General features: G+C 39.0%; 1 protein-coding gene across 5 annotated transcripts in view; it reads right to left on the bottom strand.

The window, feature by feature from the left end:
- The window catches only part of MCTP2 (multiple C2 and transmembrane domain containing 2), a gene marked incomplete at both ends in the record, with an annotated part of 189453 nt that overhangs the window by 49315 nt on the left and 119846 nt on the right, over window positions 1-20292 (bottom strand). Inside the window, one exon of one of the 5 annotated variants that reach the window (XM_082649192.1) lies at window positions 19931-19975. The exons of the other annotated variants lie outside the window; for them this stretch is intronic. Within the exon in view, the coding sequence (XP_082505318.1) occupies window positions 19931-19975 (45 nt within the window). The remainder of the gene's footprint in view (window positions 1-19930; window positions 19976-20292) is intronic. 5 annotated transcript variants of the gene reach the window in all.

Here is a 20292-nt window from a genome sequence, read left to right on the forward strand (position 1 = left end):
AGATCACACATGCCGCGGAGCGGCTAGGCCCATGAGCCATGGCCACTGAGCCTGCGCGTCCGGAGCCTGTGCACCGCAACGGGAGAGGCCAAAACAGTGAGAGGCCCGCGTACCACAAAAAGTAAAATAAAATAAAATTAAATTAAATTAAAAAAATATATATATCCATGATTAATATAATATATATATGTGTATATTAATATATACATGAAAATGGATTAAAATAACATGGAGAATATCAGCAGAGAACTGGGGTCTATGAAGTAGAATCCAATGGAAATGGAAAATTTTTTTAAAAAAGATAAGTGAAATGAAGAGCTCACTAAATGAATTTAATAGCAGAGCAGAAAAGAGAGCATTTGTGATTTGGAGTATTAGTAGAAAATATCTATACTTAAAGCAGATATAAACATGATGACAAAATACACCAAAAAAAAAAAAAGCAGCTACATGGCACATTTAGAAAGTTTTAATTTAGATGTAAAAACTTGGAGTCCAGAAAAAGAGAGTAAGAGAGAAATGGGGAAAAGCTATAAATGATATTGAATGAGAATTTCCAAAAACCTAATATAAAAGCTGTGAAGTTACAGATTTAAAGAACCTCAAATAGGATGAAGGGGAAAAAAATCACAGGCAGGCATCTCATAGTAAAACTGCATATAATTCATGACCAAAAGAAAGGGGAAAAGTAGATATAGTGAAGTTTAAAGAAAAATCACATTTCTTCCACAATGAATAACAATCAAACTGACAACTGACTTTTTTTTTTTTTTTTTTTTTTTTTTTTTTTTTGCGGTACGCAGGCCTCTCACTGCTGTGGCCTCTCCCGTTGCAGAGCACAGGCTCCGGACGCACAGCCTCAGTGGCCATGGCTCACGGGCCCAGCCACTCCATGGCATGTGGAATCTTCCCGGCTTGGGGCATGAACCCGTGTCCCCTGCATCGGCAGGCGGACTCTCAACCACTGCGCCACCAGGGAAGCCCGACAACTGACTTTTCAATGGAAAAGATAACAGCCAGAAGGCAATTGAAAAGAATCTGTATAATATAGGATTTATCTGCTCCTTGAATGTTTGGTAAAAACGTGTCTCTAAAGTTGCCTGGGCCTATGATTTGTTTTCTGGTAAGACATTAAACCACTGATCCAATTATTTAGTAGGTGTAGGACCATTCGAGTTCTCATTCTTTTTCAGTCATTTGGATACACTGTGGTACAAGTTTCATCTCTCTCATATATCTTTCAACATTTTAAGCATAAAACTTCATAATATCCTCATATGTTTAATCTCTGCCCATCTGAATTATCTCCCCGTTCAATGTCTGCTGTTATTTATTTGTGTCTTTACTCTCTGTACATTGAAAACTCTCAGGAACGAATAACCCATTTTGTTAGTTTTTCAAAAAGACAGCTTTTAACTGTTATTCCTTTTTATTTTACACATATATTCTACTTCACCAATTTTTCTCTTATTTTTATTTCTAATTTGGCTTCATTCTGCTGTTCTTTATCAATGGCATGATTCTGACAGTTAACTCAATAATTTTGATTCTGACTTATTTTCCATATTGGCTTTGTCTTGTTCTGTATTTTGTGAAACATATGTCAATTCTAACTATTACGTGGAAGAGCAAAATGCCAAGAAGAGCCTAGGCATTCTTGAAGATGAAAAACAAATTGGGAAGGACAATGCTAAATTCAAATGATGTTTGTGTAACATTGGTACTGGTGTAGACAAGAGACCAATGAATGGACAAGCCCACCTATATAAGGAAACCTGATTTACAATATGACGTGGTGGAAACTGTAGATCTCTGAGGAAAAGTAGAATATTCAAGAAATGGTAATGGATCAGTTGGTATCCAAAATACAAAAATGAAATCAATTCACAAGCAGATTTTAAAATTTAATATAAAAAGTAAAACCATAAAAAAATTAAAGAGCATCTTTATGACTTTGAGACTGGGAACGATCCCTCTACAGTGACACAAAATGCACAAACCACAGCAAAAATAATTAATAAATTTGACATTAAGTATCAGAATTTTGTTCATCAAAATATATAATGAAAAAAAAAATAAGCCACAAACTTGGAGAAGATATTTCTATTACAAAGAAGTTCTATCTAGATTACATAAAACACCTCTACAAATCAATAAAAAGGTAGAGGGGGGAAGAAAATTAGGCAAAAGGAGAAAAAAGGAGTGGAAAGGTCCCCAAACCTATATATATTATTAGTAGTGAGGAAAATGGAAATTAAAACCACAACAAAGTATGACAACTCAAGAGATTGACACAACTTAGAAGTCATATAATGAGAAGAGTTTTCTAAGATGTAGAACACTGATAACTTTTATTTGATGCTGACGGTTCAGTAACTTGGGAAACGGTTACATTAACTATTAAGCAGAATGTGTATATCAGATAATCATTTTTACTCCTAGGTATAAACTTGGGAGCAGTGGGTTTCAAACTTTAGCATGCATGGGAAATGCCAGAGGACTGGTGTAGACAAGACCTCTGGGCCCCACCTACAGTTCCTGGTTCAGCAGGATTGGGGAGGGGCCCGAGAAATTCATTTCAGCAAAGTTTCTAGGTGATGCTGATGCTACTTTCCAGGCACTACATATTGAGAGCCATTGCTCTAAAATCTTGCACATGTCCGCCAGATGAAATGTACAACGTTGACAAGACCACTTTTCATAATAGCTGAAAAACAAGCAAACCAACCAACAAACAAAAAACCCCAATCAAGCCTGCAATCAATTCAAATACCTTTCTAGAGTAGAATGGATAAATAACTTATACATAAAGTTATATATATATATATATATATATATATGTATATATATATATATATATACAGAATGAAGATATCTGACGGTCACATTTTGACCAATGGACGAAGGTCAAAAACAATACTGAGTGAATTAATTTGTAAGTCACAGAGTAAGACATAAAAATATTATACAATTCCTTTATAAAATCTTAAAAAAGCAGACAAAATTGAATTACACTGTTCAAGATAGATACAAAGGTGGTAAAACCACAATGAGTAAATGACAGACACTCAGTGCTACCACTACTTCTGGGGATGAGGGAAGAAGGATTCAGTAATAAAGAGGCAGAGGAAGAACTCTAAAATAACGGGAGGGTGGGACCTGCAAGATGATGGAGAAGTAAGACATGGCGATCACCTTCCTCCCCACAGATACATCAAAAATGCATCTACATGTGGAACAACTCCTACAGAACACATACTGAACGCTGGCAGAAGGCCTCAGACTTCCCAAAAGGCAGAAAAGTCCCCACATACCTGGGTAGGGAAAAAGAAAGAAAGAAAGAAAAAAAAAAAGAGACAAAAGAATAGGGACAGGACCTGCACCTCTGGGAGGGAGCTGTGAAGAAGGAAAGGTTTCCACACACTAGGAAGCCCCTTCGCGGGTGAAGATTGCAGGTGGCGGAGTGGGGGAGCTTCGGGGTCACGGAGGAGAGCGCAGCCACAGGGGTGAGGAGGGCAAAGCGGACAGATTCCCGCACAGAGGACCGGCACTCACCAGCCCGAGAGGCTTGTCTGCTCACCCGCCGGGGCGGGAGGGGCGGGGAGCTGAGGATTAGGCTTCGTTCGGAGCGCAGGGAGAGGACTGGGGTTGGCGGCGTGAACACAGCCGGCAGGGGGTTAGTGCGCCACGGATGGCCCAGAGGGAGTCCAGGGAAAAGTGTGGAGCTGCAGAAGAGGCAAGAGACTTTTTCTTGCCTTTGTTTCCTGGTGTGTGAGGAGAGGGGATTAAAAGCGCTGCTTAAAGGAGCTCCAGAGACGGGCGCGAGCCGCGGCTATCAGCATGGACCCCAGAGACAGGCATGAGACGCTAAGGTTGCTGCCGCCGCCACCAAGAAGCCTGTGTGCAAGCACAGGTCACTCTCCACACCGCCCCTTCCGGGGAGCCTGTGCAGCCTGCCACTGCCAGGGTCCTGTGATCCAGGGACAACTTCCCCGGGAGAACGCATGGCGCACCGCAGGCTAGTGCAACGTCACGCTGGCCTCTGCCACCGCAGGCTCGCCTCGCACTCCGTGCCCCGCACTCCATGCCCCTCCCTCCCCCCCCGCCCCCCCCCCCCGGCCTAAGTGAGCCAGAGCCCCAGAGTCAGCTGCTCCTTTAACCCCGTCCTGTCTGAGCAAAGAACAGACGCCCTCAGGCGACGTACATGCAGAGGCGGGGCCAAATCCAAAGCTGAGCGCCTAGGAGCTGTGTGAACAAAGAAGAGAAAGGGAAATCTCTCCCAGCAGCCTCAGGAGCAGCGGATTAAATCTCCACAATCAACTTGATGTACCCTGCATCTGTGGAATACCTGAATAGACAACGAATCATCCCAAATTGAGAAGGTGAACTTTGGGAGCAAGATAGACTATTTTTTTCCCCTTTTCCTCTTTTTGTGAGTGTGTATGTGTATGCTTCTGTGTGAGATTTTGTCTCTATAGCTTTGCTTTCACCATTTGTCCTAGGGTTCTGTCCGTCGTTTTTTTTTTTTTTTAACTTTAAAAGTTTTTAAAAATAATTTTGATTTTTTATTTTAATAAATTTATTTTACCTTACTTTATTTTATCCTCTCTTCCTTCCTTCCTTCCTTCCTTCCTTCCTTCCTCCCTCCCTCCCTCTCTCTCTCTCTTTCTTTCTTTCTTTCTCCCTTTTATTCTGAGCCGTGTAGAGGACAGTCTCTTGGTGCTCCAGCCAGGCGTCAGGGCTGTGCCTCTGAGGTGGGAGAGCCAAGTTCAGGACATTGGTCCACAAGAGACCTTCCAGCTCTACGTAATATCAAACGGCGAAAACCTTCCAGAGATCTCCACCTCAACAACAACACCCAGCTTCACTCAATGACCAGCAAGCTACAGTGCTGGACACCCTATGCCAAACAATTAGTAAGAGAGGAACACAGCCACATCCATTAGCAGAGAGGCTGCCTAAAATCATAATAAGGCCACAGACACCCCAAAACACACCACCACACGTGGACCTGCCCACCAGAAAGACAAGATCCAGGCTTATCCACCAGAACACAGGCACTAGTCCCCTCCACCAGGAAACCTACACAACCCACTGAACCAACCTTAACCACTGGGGACAGACACCAAAAACAACGGGAACTATGAACCTGCAGCCTGTGAAAAGGAGACCCCAAACACAGTAAGATAAGCAAAATGAGAAGACAGAAAAACACACAGCAGATGAAGGAGCAAGGTAAAAACCCACCAGACCTAACAAATGAAGAGGAAATAGGCAGCCTACCTGAAAAATAATTCAGAATGATAGTAAAGATGATCCAAAATCTTGGAAATAGAATAGAGAAAATGCAAGAAACATTTAACAAGGACCTAAAAGAACTAAAGAGGAAACAAGCAATGATGCACAACACAATAAATGAAATTAAAAATACTCTAGATGGGATCAATAGCAGAATAACTGAGGCAGAAGAATGGATAAGTGACCGGGAAGATAAAAGGGTGGAAATAATTACTGCAGAGTAAAATAAAGAAAAAATAATGAAAAGAACTGAGGACAGTCTCAGAGACCTCTGGGACAACATTAAACGCACCAACATTTGAATTATAGGGGTCCCAGAAGAAGAAGAGAAAAAGAAAGGGACTGAGAAAATATTTCAAGAGATTATAGCTGAAAACTTCCCTAATAGGGGAAAGGAAATAGTTAATCAAGTCTAGGAAGCACAGAGTCCCATACAGGATAAATCCAAGGAGAAACATGCCAAGACACATATTAATCAAACTATCAAAAATTAAATACAAAGAAAACATATTAAAAGCAGCAAGGGAAAAACAACACACAAGGGAATCTCCATAAGGTTAACAGCTGATCTTTCAGCAGAAACTCTGAAAGCCGGAAGGGAGTGGCAGGACATATTTAAAGTGATGAAGGAGAAAAACCTACAACCAAGATTACTCTACCCAGCAGGATCTCATTCAGATTTGATGGAGAAATTAAAACCTTTAGAGACAAGCAAAAGCTGAGAGAGTTCACCACCAAACCAGCTTTATAACAAATGCCAATGAAACTTCTCTAGGCAAGAAACACAAGAGAAGGAAAAGACCTACAATAACAAACCCAAAACAATTAAGAAATTGGGAATAGGAACATACATATCGATAATTACCTTAAATGTAAATGGATTATATGCTCCCACCAAAAGACACAGACTGGCAGAATGGATACAAAAACAAGACCCGTAAATATGCTATCTACAAGAGACCCACTGCAGACCTAGGGACACATACAGACTGAAAGTGAGGGGATAGAAAAAGATATTCCATGCAAATGGAAATCAGAAGAAAGCTGGAATAACAATTCTCATAACAGACAAAATAGACTTTAAGAAAAAGACTATTGCAAGAGACAAAGAAGGACACTACATAATGATCAAGGGATCAATCCAAGAAGAAGATATAACAATTGTAAATATTTATGCACCCAACATAGGAGCACCTCAATACATAAGGCAAATACTAAGAGCCATAAAAGGGGAAATCGACAGTAACACAATCATAATAGGGGACTTTAACACCCCACTTTCACCAATGGACAGATCATCCAAAGTGAAAATAAATAAGGAAGCACAAGCTTTAAATGATACATTAAACAAGATGGACTTAATTAATATGTATAGGACATTCCATCCAAAAACAACAGAATACACTTTCATTTCAAGTGTGCATGGAACATTCTCCAAGATAGATCATATCTTGGGTCACAAATCTAGCCGTGGTAAATTTAAGAAAATTGAAATTGTATCAAGTATTTTTTCCGACCAGAACTCTATGAGGCTAGATATCAATTACAGGAAAAGATCTGTAAAAAATACAAACACGTGGAGGCTAAACAATACACTACTTAATAACCAAGTGATCACTGAAGAATTCAAAGAGGAAATCAAAAAATACCTAGAAACAAATGACAATGGAGACATGATGACCCAAATCCTATGGGATGCAGCAAAAGCAGTTCTAAGAGGGAAGTTTATAGCAATACAATCCTAAAGAAACAGGAAACATCTCAAATAAACAACCTAACCTTGCACCTAAAGCAATCAGAGAAAGAAAGAACAAAAAAAACCCAAAGTTAGCAGAAGGAAATAAATCATAAAGATCAGATCAGAAATAAATGAAAAAGAAATGAAGGAAACAACAGCAAAGATCAATAAAACTACAAGCTGGTTCTTTGAGAAGATAAACAAAATTGATAAACCATTAGCCAGACTTATCAAGAAAGATAGGGATAAGACCCAAATCAGTAGAATTAGAAATGAAAAAGGAGAAGTAACAACTGACACTGCAGAAATACAAATGAACTTGAGAGATTACTATAAGCAACTCTATGTCAATAAAATGGCAATCTGGAAGAAATAGACAAATTCTTAGAAATGCACAACCTGCCGAGACTGAACCAGGAAGAAATAGAAAATATGAACAGACCCATCACAAGCACTGAAATTGAAACTGTGATTAAAAATCTTCCAACAAACAAAAGCCCAGGACCAGATGGCTTCACAGGCGAATTCTATCAAACATTTAGAGAAGAGCTAACACCTATCCTTCTCAAACTCTTCCAAAATATAGCAGAGGGAGGAACACTCCCAAACTCATTCTACGAGGCCACCATCACCCTGATACCAAAACCAGACAAAGATGTCACAAAGAAAGAAAACTACAGGCCAATATCACTGATGAATATAGGTGTAAAAATCCTTAACAAAATACTAGCAAACAGAATCCAACAGCACATTAAAAGGATCATACACCATGATCAAGTGGGGTTTATTCCAGGAATGCAAGGATTCTTCAATATCAATCAACGTGATACACCATATTAACAAATTGAAGGAGAAAAACCATATGATAATCTCAATAGATGCAGAGAAAGCTTTCGACAAAATTGAACACCCATTTATGATAAAAACCCTGCAGAAAGTAGGCCTCGAGGGAACTTTCTTCAACATAATAAAGGCCATATATGACAAACGCACAGCCAACATCGTCCTCAATGGTGAAAAACTGAAAACATTCCCACTAAGATCAGGAACAAGACAAAGTTGCCCACTCTCACCACTCTTATTCAACATAGTTTTGGAAGTTTTAGCCACAGCAATCAGAGAAGAAAAAGAAATAAAAGGAATACAAATCGGAAAAGAAGAAGTAAAGCTGTCAGTGTTTGCAGATGATATGATACTATACATAGAGAATTCTAAAGATGCTACCAGAAAACTACTAGAGCTAATCAATGAATTTGGTAAAGTAGCAGGATACAAAATTAATGCTCTTAAATCTCTTGCATTCCTATGCACTATCAACAAAAAATCTCAAAAAGAAATTAATGTAACACTCCCATTTACCACTGCAACAAAAAGAATAAAGTACCTAGGGAGAAACCTACATAAGGAGACAAAAGACCTGTATGCAGAAAACTGTAAGACACTGATGATAGAAATTAAAGACGATACAGACAGATGGAGAGATATACCATGTTCTTGGATTGGAAGAATCAACATTGTAAAAATGACTCTACTACCCAAAGCAATCTACAGATTCAATGAAATCCCTATCAAACTACCACTGGCATTTTCCACAGAACTGGAACAAAAAATTTCACAATTTGTATGGAAACACAATAGACCTTGAATAGCCAAAGCAATCTTGAGAAAGAAAAACGGAGCTGGAGGAATCAGGTTCCTGGACTTCAGACTATACTACAAAGCTACAGTAATCAAGACAGTATGGTACTGGCACAAAAACAGAAATATAGATCAATGGAACAGGATAGAAAGCCCAGAGATAAACCCACGCACATATGGTTACCTTATCTTTGATAAAGAAGGCAAAAATATACAATGGAGAAAAGACAACCTCTTCAATAGGTGGTGCTGGGAAAACTGGACAGCTACATGTGAAAGAATGAAACTAGAACACTTCCTAACACCATACACAGAAATAAACTCAATGCATTAAAGCCCTAAATGTAAGGCAAGACATTATAAAATTCTTAGAGGAAAACAGAGGAAGAACACTCTATGACATAAATGACAGCAGGATCCTTTTTGACCTACCACATACAGAAATGGAAATAAAAGCAAAAATAAACAAATGGGACATAATGAAACTTAAAAGCTTTTGCACAGCAAAGGAAACCATAAACAAGACAAAAAGAGAACTCTCAGAATGGGAGAAAATATTTGCAAATGAAGCAAATGACAGAGGATTAATCTCCAAAATATACAAGCAGCTCGTGCAGCTCAATATCAAAAAAACAAACAACCCAATCCAAAAATGGGCAGAAGACCTAAATAGACATTTCTCCACAGAAGATATACAGATTGCCAACAAACACATGAAAGGATGCTCAATATCACTAATCATTACAGAAATGCAAATCAAAATTACAATGAGGTACCACCTCACACCAGTCAGAATGGCCATCATAAAAAATCTACAAACAATAAATGCTGGGGAGGGTGTTGACAAAAGGGAATCCTCTTGCACTGTTGGTGGGAATATAAATTGATACTCTCACTATGGAGAACAGTATGGAGGTTCCTTTAAAAACTAAAAATAGAACCACCATATCACGCAGCAATCTCACTACGGGGCATATACCCTGAGAAAACCATAGTTCAAAAAGAGACATGGACCACAATGTTCTTTGCAGCACTATTTACAATAGTCAGGACATGAAACCAACCTAAATGTCCATTGACAGATGAATGGATAAAGAAGATGCAGCACATATATGTAATGGAATATTTTTCAGCTGTAAAAAGAAATGAAATGAGCTATTTGTAGTGAGGTGGATGGACTTAGAATCTGTCATACAGAGTGAAGTAAGTCAGAAAGAGGAAAACAAATACCATATGCTAACACATATTTATGGAATATAAACAAAACAAGTGGTTCTGAGGAACCCACGGGCAAGACAGGAATAAAGACTCAGACATAGAGAATGGACTTGAGAAAATGGAGAGGGGGAAGGGTAAGCTGGGACAAAGTGAGAGAGTGGCATGGACATATATACACTACCAAATGTAAAACAGATAGCTAGTCAGAAGCAGCTGCATAGCACAGGGAGGTCAGCTCAGTGCTTTATGACCACCTAGAGGGGTGGGATAGGGAGGGTGGGAGGGAGGGAGACGCAAGAGGGAGGGGATATGGGGATATATGTATACAGATAGATGATTCACTTTGTTATACAGCAGAAACCAAAACAATATTGTAAAGCAACTACACTCCAATAAAGATGTTTAAAAATAAATAAATAAAAAATAAAATAATGGGAATTTTCATTGTTTAAGTTGAGTGGAAGTAAACAAGTGATTCTTATTCTTTAAAATGTACACGTATGTGCATGGTTTTATCAACTCCCTTGCATATACAATATATTTTATAATAAAATTTTTATGGCAGGTAACATACCACAGGAAATAATGGCTATGATTTTGCACTGACCTAGGAATGCCTTCCAAAGGCTTGGAATTAAGCGCTCCCAAGCAGCCACTTCTATTGTTTTACAGCTGCTATGAAGGACAAAGAGCTGATTTTGAAAGTGAGGAAGGCCAGGATGGGTGATAAAGAAGAAAAGGAGGAAAGACACCAACCGAACAACACACACACACTCACACATCAAAACTATGATGGGTACAAAAATGGGGGGTGATGCCGAGGTCCTGAGCAGCAGCTGTCAGTGTGCTTTTCTCACTTTCTCTATTATCGGCCTTGGGAATAAACGAGTAGCAGCATTCTTCCTAAAAGTCCCACCCCCATGACCCCCGACACCTCTCCCCCACACCTGTACAAATTCCTTTGTAGTCAACAGTGTTTTAAAAAAAAAAAAAACTGTGGTCTAATACATTTGTAGACACTGCATAAACATAATAGGACATGCAGATATTTTTTTAACTCTGTCAAAACTTACTACTTGATACTTTTGTTTCCCCATCTTATCTGAGAAGGGGGATACAATTTGTTTTCCCATATCAGATATATTAATGTGTGAAACACTGCTTACTTTACATCAGTTTCAGAAATGGTAGCTACTGTCAGGGGTTACAGATACAGATGCCCACAGGGGTCAGGGTAAAATATAAAGTACAGGAAGCCCGGATGTAAGACCATAGGGAGCGTTGGGGACCAGGGTGTGCTCAGATTGTAAACCTTCTCCAAGGGGTCCACCCCCTACTCAACTTTAGCTGACTGTCATCATGTGAGATTAGGTCTGCTGTTACCCAGTATTCTGCTTTTTCAAAAATTCATGACAGGAGTGAACTATTGATGCCCGCAACTCGGATGGATCTGAAAGCCATTACGCTGAGTGAAAAAAAAAAAAAAAAGTGCATTTCAAAAGGTTACATAATATAAGATTCCTTCTATATGACATTCGTGAAGTGACAAAATTATGGTGAGGAAGACAGATAAGTGGTTGCTAGGACTAGAGTTGGGGGTGTGTGAACATTAAGGGACAATAAGAATGAGCTTGTTTGTGATGATAGAACTTTCCTAGAGACACAGGGAATAAGGCGTTGAGAAGGAAAACAATAGACCAGTTCGTGGAAAGACCTGTAGGTCATGGTAGTAAGTTGAAGATGTGATCGTAAACTAAATGAGAAGTCTTTAATGGAATTTTTAAGAGAATAAAAATAACAGGATCAGATATTTAACTAGATAATTCTAATAGCAAATTACCCTTAATTATGGGAATGGGGTAAGGAACTGAGAAACTGAGAAAAATTTTAGAAAGAAACAGCAATAGCCCAGGAAAAAGGGCAAAATCACTTTTCTCTGGGATGCTGAGGGGTGTTTTACAGAGAATATAGGCTTTTGTTGGTTCTTTAAACATGGCTTGTATTTTGGTTAACCGCAGGGAATCAAGTGGGGAAATGCCATGGATCTTATGCCCAGTAACATTCAGCCACTTACCAGGAACTACATCTGAGTCCTGGACAAACTTTCAAGTCACTCCTTGTCCCTTTACCCCTTTTGGTTGCCCTCTAGAACTAGCCCATCCATTCTTCTCCCCGTTGGGGTTCTGGTACTCAAGATCTGCTGTGTGGAGAGGAACATAGCTTCCTCCTAGATGTCTGACCCTCCAGCCATACACTATGAGCACAGGGAAGCAGACAGAGCAAGCCAAATACCAACAGTCTCTCAAGTTACTACTAACATGTGACTTCTGTATATTTGTAATTGTAGCCCTCTCAGCCATTCTCAGGTTTAAATGTCCATAATATATAAACTCTTCCCCCCTCCCCCCAAATGTATGCTAAATTAATTTCTATGCAAGGAACCAGCTCTTGCTTCAGAAATCCTTATCCATCAGAAAGCAACATAAATAGAAGATAGGCATGGTTGTGGTAGGCAGAATAATAGTACCCCAAAGATATCCACGTCCTATTCCCCGGACCTTGTGAATATGTTACACTGCAAAGAGAAATTAAGACTACTGATGGAGTTAAGGTTGCTGATCATCTGACTTTAACAAAGGAAGATCATCATGGATTATCTGGTTGAGTCTAATGTAATCAAAGGGTCTTTAAAAGTGGAAGATGGGGGCAGAAAAAGAAATTCTGGAAAAGATGTGAGGGCAGAAGCAAGGTCAGAGTGATGCCATGTGAGGATTGAACCTTGTGCCCTTGCTGGATATGATGCAGGAAGGGGCCATGAGCCAAGGAATGTGGGCAGCCTCTAGAAGCTGGAAAAGGAAAGGGAACATATTCTCCCCAGAATGGAACACAGCCTTTCCAACACCTTGATTTTAGTGCAGTGAGACCTGTGGTAGACTCCTGACCTCCAGAACAGGAAGATAATAAATTTGTGTTGTCTTAAGCCACTCATGTGTATGGTAACTTGTTACAATAGAAATAGAAAACTAATAAAGTAGTATAATGTAAAAAAGGTGAACACATCTAGGGAAATTATGAAAGGTTATCTAGACTGACCAGAAAACCAATTTTACACCTTTGGAAGGAACCACTGGGTCTAGGCAAGAAATTGTTTTTCCCAGTCCTTCCCAGTCCAGCCTCCACCTAGAAGGAGGTAAGGAGAAAACAGCACCAATCAAGGAAGAATGACTTTGGCAAACCTCAACTCAGATTGGGTCCAGAACTGTAAAGTCCTTTCCTGCTCTGACCCTCACTTTTCTCCCATCCTCTAACAAAACCTTTGTGCCTCGACATCATGCTCGAGCAACATACATAGAAAGTTTACCAAATCAACATTGATTAACCACCTATTTTCTTGGGTGTCAGAATATACCACTTTTGGTGTTTATTTGGCATTGTCTTTGACTATTTCTACAAGACAGGGAATGATCTGGTCACTTCATTGCGAGTTAAATCAAACTAGGTGTCTTGCCTTCTCTTAGAGTTAGTTCATCAATTAGTTCTAGGTTTGTGTGAGAATGATCACAACTGGTAGTTTATTCCCAATACTTTTGCAGAAAGATACCTGGATTATGTGTTCCCTACTTTTATTATCCTCTGTAACTGTTTGTAATTTTCAAACTGCCAATGTCACAACAACACTAAACTGAACACTTCTAGAAGAATGTAGCTTATTCCATTCTGATTTTAGAGGAAGTCTATACATAAAAAGTCCATAAAATACTAATATTAAATATAAATTGGAGACTTTTAGACTGTATTTTTCTAGACAGAGAGGTTTTGTTGACATTTATTTTCCCCTTTTGACTGTATAATGGGATTTTTTTAAAAACAGAAAAAAAATGATTCCAACTTGTATTTATGCATGCATTCCTTTCTAAATACATCATCATCTTTTCCCTCTTTTAAATATAAAGTATTTATTAAAACCCCATCATGTTAAGGTTTGTATCATGCTACCGGCCACTCTGCACTTTACATTTCTTGATGATTCTAAATAAATGGGAACAAGTCAATCACCTGTAGCCCAATAAAAATCCTCATACCACTCATAAAGGCAGAACAGCTACTTTAAAAAGTAGAAAAGCACTAAACTAAATGAGACAAAGAAAACATGTAATGTGCTGCAACTATTGGCTTTTTCACCCAGAACGATCATCATTCCAGGTCTAGAACCAGACAGTAAATTTCTCATTACGCGTTTTTGCCGAAGGTAGCAATTGAGCAGTGGAGAGTCTGATTTTGGTAAATACACCTTTCAAAGTCATCAGCAAATTATCTGCTCTGATTAAAGGATGTTCATGTGACTTTGGTCACATGAACATCAGGCTGCAATTCTGACTAAAAACTTCAACTGAACACTTAAGACTTATTCCTTCATATTCACAGAAAGATTGGATCAGAATGAATACAGGAAAAACGCTCTGGGTAATAAAGCAAGTGTATCTAATTAGCATTAGCACAGTGATGGAATAAAGCAGTTCACTGTATTAAGTTCCTCCACTTACAGCTTTATTTCTGGCACTCAAAGAAGCAGGGTTGCAATATGTTCACATTAAGCCTGCAGTAGCTCTTTACATGTTCAGTGTGCTTAAAATAGACTAAGGTGCCTTAATTCGAGAACTCTCCCACAGGGGTTAGTGAGCAATGCTCTTTATAGCAAAGAACAATTCCCTTAGGAATTGGATCAAGAATGTCTTGGATGGTCTCCCGTTACTCGGATAGACTACCTATTTGCTTAATCAAAAAGAAAATTGTGCTTGTATCAGAGCCACACATCCTTGCCACTAAAAACAAAACTGATGCCAAGTTTGGATCTTCCTTTCCTTTAAAAATGCTCTTAGGAGTCCTGAGTTTATTTTGATGAGGAATCCAAGCAGCTTTCCGACAAAGCTGAGACATCACTATAAACCGGGAAGGAACACAAAATATGGTCTTTAAGCACGTATGTGCACACATACATACACACATACACTCACACACACACACACACACACACACACACACACCATTGACATTCAAACAATCTTCTGCTCACCAAAATAATAGTTCAATCAAAACCCAGCAAGTATGAATTCAATTTTTGGCCTGTTATGTTTAAAATCTGTTGCATCATGTAAGTAAATGTTCCCAAACAACCACCAAAATTCCTGAAACAACAATGATCCTATTTAAAGATGCTGTGTGAATTTTAATGTTTTTCCTTTCAAACAAAAAATAATAAGTTTGATGACACGAATAGAAAATAAAGTCTTCCTCAGCTTTTTTAGGATCAGATTCATTTAAGCACAGAATGAAAATATTTTAAAAGGCCCTTTAAAATCCAAGAGGCAGATGTTCAGGTAAAAGCAAAGCCAGGGGGCTGTTTATTTTAATAAAGCTATTATATGTGCTGCTCCGAATTAGGAGTGGCACTGAGACTAGGGCATGTCTAAACCATCACCACCTGTTTGCCCTGAAAAATCAATTAAAGTCACACTTTCATAGCACGGCCTTTCTAACCAATAAAACTTAGACAGCTTCATCGTGAGACTTGAGTTGCTCGGAGGGAATGTACTTGAAACCCAAACCCTTAGTCTCACATTCCTGCCCTGCTTGCATTCATATAAACGAACCACAGTAAAACTAGCCTTCAGGGGCAGTGGTAGAAATCAGAGGGAGAAAGAGACGAAAACAGGAGAGAAAAAGAGAGAGATTCTGACTTCTATTGGTTTCATACTGAGAATCATACCTCCTTTTGGTGAATTCCTTCTTCAAAGGCTCTTTTTTCCCCCCTTTTCTTTTTTTATCCTTCAGAACAGAATCCTGTGCTACATTTTCTGTGCAGTAGAAGAGATCCAACTTTGCCAGTTGAAAGCAAGGGCAGGAAAGCCATCCCAAGTGTTTTAGTAATTAAACGAATATGCATAATGAACCATATGCCCAAAGGGCCTGTTCTTCATGTGGGCCAGATTTTTGTTTGAATTTTTAATTTTTATATACAGATGAAACATTCAGTGTAATCTACCAACAGTGCAAGGGAACATACAATAAGACGAAGTGCGAGGGACAGTCTACATAGGAGCAGGAACGAGAGACACTGGAGAAATTCTCCCCTGAAGATGTTGATTCCAATGTGTTTTTCCCCCTCTAGCAATAGTTCTCGTCGTCTGCTCAGTCTTCAGGAGACACACATAACGCATACACTGACAGCTTTACACAATATGAGTAAAATACAGTGCCGTCAGCTGAAAAGTGTGAAAATCCCGTGGGACAAACAAGGATTTCTTAAAAAAAAAAAAAAAAAAATCCATCTACACCCATCATTCAGACTACCATCTTGAATTACAGGGAATCCTCCCAAGTCTCTTTTGGAAGCTACATAAATATATTGCAGGCTCTAGGCCACATATATTAGCAATTTGAACCGATCTAAGAGGAATTCTTACCTCTCAATGATGCAACTGCACATGGTGGGCGGAATATGCTCAGGGTGAAATGCAAGCTTGCCCTCCCCACTCCTACAGAAAGGCAGACTATGAATTTAAGGAATGCAATATCGTATCTGCAACATACAGATTCCCGGGATTTCCTAAACTCCCATCATGGAAGAATTGGTAAAAGCTTCCTTCAAGCTTTTCAGTGTCATTTAGAAAATACTAAGTTAAAATCAAAGCAATGTAAGAGATACAGAGTCTGATAAAATTATATCTCAGCTTCCAGACACCACAGAGGAATGAGTAAGCATTCTTTAATGCGGAGAGGAGAGGTTTTTAAAAATGTGTTTGCACAGCGTATGAAATTTATAATGATGGTCTGGACAAAGTTATCAGGTCCTACGTGTGGGTCAGTCTTGTACATGCCTACTTTAGGATAAACATTTCAGAATGGAGTGCGTGTGTGTGTGTGTGTGTGTGTGTGTGTGTGTGTATTGGTGGGGGAAGCAGCACAGAGGAAATGCTAAAGTCTACTATTCTTTACTTCTTTAACGGAAATAACTTCAATGCAAAATGCCACACTGGCCCTTATGTCATTGAGAAAAGATTATGAAAACAAACCTAATCAAAAGTCAAAGTGAAGCCTTGGATTTCTTTCAGCCCCCCTTTTTGAACGTGGATACGCTGTTGTTTTCACAATGTAAACACCAGAGATGGAATGCAAAGCATTTAAAGAGCAAGTCATAATGGAGCTGTAAATAACATCTCTCCTTGCTTTCACTATTAATTCAGAGTTTATGCCTTTGACACTGGCGAGGCTACTTGATCTAGTGGTCTCAGTGGAAAGACAGATAAACTTCAACTGCAGGCAGAAGACAAAAATTGACAAGGAGCATCACCTTTCCTGACTGTTTAAATCCTTTAAGGAAGTGTCGGAGCAATTAGAGAGGGAGTGTAATCTTTGCAGAGTGCATTAACACTCATCTGACCTCCCAGACAATAGATCAGACCTCAGACACATAATGCTTCCCTAAGGCTTTTTAGCCAGTGTATTTGATCTCTTAGTCACTGCGTGTGTGTGACTATAGGTATCGTCCATGTAGAAGGCATTATTCATTAGCACTACTGTCCACTGGCTCCAACACTGGACGGCAATCAAGCAAAAAGCAGGAAAATCACCAGAATCCACGGTATTCGGTATTTCCTGTATCCACTATTTCATGTATCTTTAAGATGGGGGGTGAGGGTGAGTCCAGACTTCTGGAAAATCATCTTTCACCATTCTCTTATTATTTTTTAAAGCTACAGACTTCGCTCTGTAAAAGTGAATTAGTTACATTAATCTGAATAGGTCACTGATGAGCATCCGGTGTGTGTGGCAGGGGTGGGGCGTGGAGGGGGGAGGTGACCTCCAAAACACTGGATGCTTTTTGTCTATAAAATGAACTTTGGAATAGATTTGTTGATAAAAAGCACCATGGGTGATAAACAACACTGTGATATGCAAAAGAAGGCAAAGGGGGGAAATCAAATAAACTCCTTGCACTGCAAGCTTTTAAATCTTCATCTATCCTGCAGGTTACGCAGCAGGACACACTGGTAAGGCAATAACCTATTTCCTGATGAACACATCCTGTTCCAACTGCTAATCTCACAGTGGAGGCTTGGCTTTTACCATTCATTATAAACATTTTCAAGAACTGCTTACCACGATATATTTTTTAATGGATTAGATTTTGGTCAGTTGCTAACAGAGCACAGAATTGAATATCCTTTATGTGAAGGCAGCAAAACAGGTTTTCCGAGGGTCTGACTTGCTTTCCACTCTTCCCCCTCATGAGTAATTGGAATAGTAATTGAAACAGAATATTAGAAGGCTAGAAGGTTTCTTTTCTTTTCTCTTTTTCCCCCTCTTCTATTATAAGAAATTCTGTATTCGACGGTACAGTATACAAGACCTTATTGGTTTTGAACTTCACCATAAGACTTAGTGAAATGTTCAGGAGACAAAGACTGAATTTCACGTAATTTGCTCAAGACCATCACAGTTGTCTGTTGATGACACTCAACATCTAAAGCCTAAAGCATTTAAACCAAAATAATTACATTTTCTAGAATCAAGGCAGTTCCCCTTGAAAATGTGCACTGCAAAGGTTTTTTAAATGAGGCTACATGAAAAGACGAGAGCTGAAAATTAGCTTTATGTTTAAGCAAATCACTTTAGAGTTTGCATCTTTGAACACAAACTTAAGAAAAAATGGCAAGTGAAAACATACATTCACAATAAGCAATTTAAGAACTTTTGAACCTCAACTAGCAGGAAAGAAAGATCTACTGAATGCTTCAACTTTGCTTGAAGAAAGCCTAATATCTAAAATAAAATAATTGAAAAAGTGTTATCACATCCACTCTGTAATTTCTAGTGTTTTCAAACAAACTCTTTATGTTGCCTTTTTATTGTTGGGTAAAATAAATAGCTTTCAAAGAATTTGTGATTCCTCTCAGATTAAAACTAACCTTCAACAATTAGCTAAGGAAGGAAATGTCCTTTGGAAGCAACTGATTTGATACTCTGATACACAAGCAAACACTGACACACATACACCCACACAGCACTACCCTTATACAACTTAATACTCAATAGCAAAAGATTTTATGGACCTAACTAATGGCACAGGCATCAGATTTTAGCTATATGTTAAAGAAAGTAAAATAAAAATTAAAAGAACAGGCTTAAAATGGTTATTTGTCATATAAAATCTGGACCAGCTCGGCAATAACCTAGATCTCATCTCTTGTGCATAAAGATGAAAACGCCATAAAATATCTGAGAAAATTTTTATAAAAACAGAGATTACACAACATGGAAATTTGAATTTTTTCTAATGTAATGATTTCGGCTTGTAGATGACTGTATCAAATTAAAAATAAATCACTGAAATTAAAATCCCCAAGAAACAGTGCACAGAAACTTACTTTGGGATTTTTATCATTTATGAGATTCTATCGCCACCTGCAGGACTGTCTTTAAGTAAACTCCAGCAATGGAAAGGCTATTTGCTATCCCTTCTCTTTTTTTTTTTTTTTTTTTTTTTTTTTTTTTTTTTTTTTGCGGTACGCGGGCCTCTCACTGCTGTGGCCTCTGCCGTTGCGGAGCACAGGCTCCGGATGCGCAGGCTCAGCAGCCATGGCTCACGGGCCCAGCCGCTCTGCGGCACGAACCTGTGTCCCCTGCATCGGCAGGCGGACTCTCAACCACTGCGCCACCAGGGAAGCCCTATCCCTTCTCTTTTCCCTTTTCCTTTCTCTCCTCTTCCTCCTCCTCTGCCCCCCTCCCCCTTGTATATGTTCGTGCGTGTGTGTATGCACATGCACAGAATTTCCTGGAAATCAATTATTTTTCTCTTGGAATGTGTACATTACTAAAAGCCTAAAAATCATGAAATGCAAAATAAAATGTATGGAAAGAGGTATAGGCGACTGAGGCCACAGGTGGCTAATTTTTTAACAGCTAAACACACATCACATTTTCCTATTTTGCAAAGTAGAATCTGGAGCACAAATTAGCCTATAGAAATTTCCTTACCAGAAATGTGAGGACTTCAACGGTTTCCAAGGAAAGCCACTTTTGCTACGGAATAATTGACAATAAAGTTTATAATTGCATGTACCTGGCTTATACCAGAGCAGAAGAAATGTTGCTATTGGCAAATTCATGCTTAGTATTCTGTTGCTCTTTAAACAAAAGATAAAATTTGAGACAGTATTTCACTAAAAGTGTTATTGTAGCCCAATAAAGTAAGAACAAGTTGAACAGCAGAAGTCAAAACTTAAACACCCAGAACATGCAAGCAGATTATCATCATCATCCTCACGTCATCATCTTTAGCGGCAGCAGCACTACCCCTCAAGTCTTAATGAGGAAGATTCATCTGCTGTAAGAAAAGC

The sequence above is a fragment of the Grampus griseus genome (genome assembly GCF_964374135.1).
Source record: "Grampus griseus genome assembly, chromosome: 2".
In the NCBI taxonomy this organism is placed as follows: domain Eukaryota; kingdom Metazoa; phylum Chordata; class Mammalia; order Artiodactyla; family Delphinidae; genus Grampus; species Grampus griseus.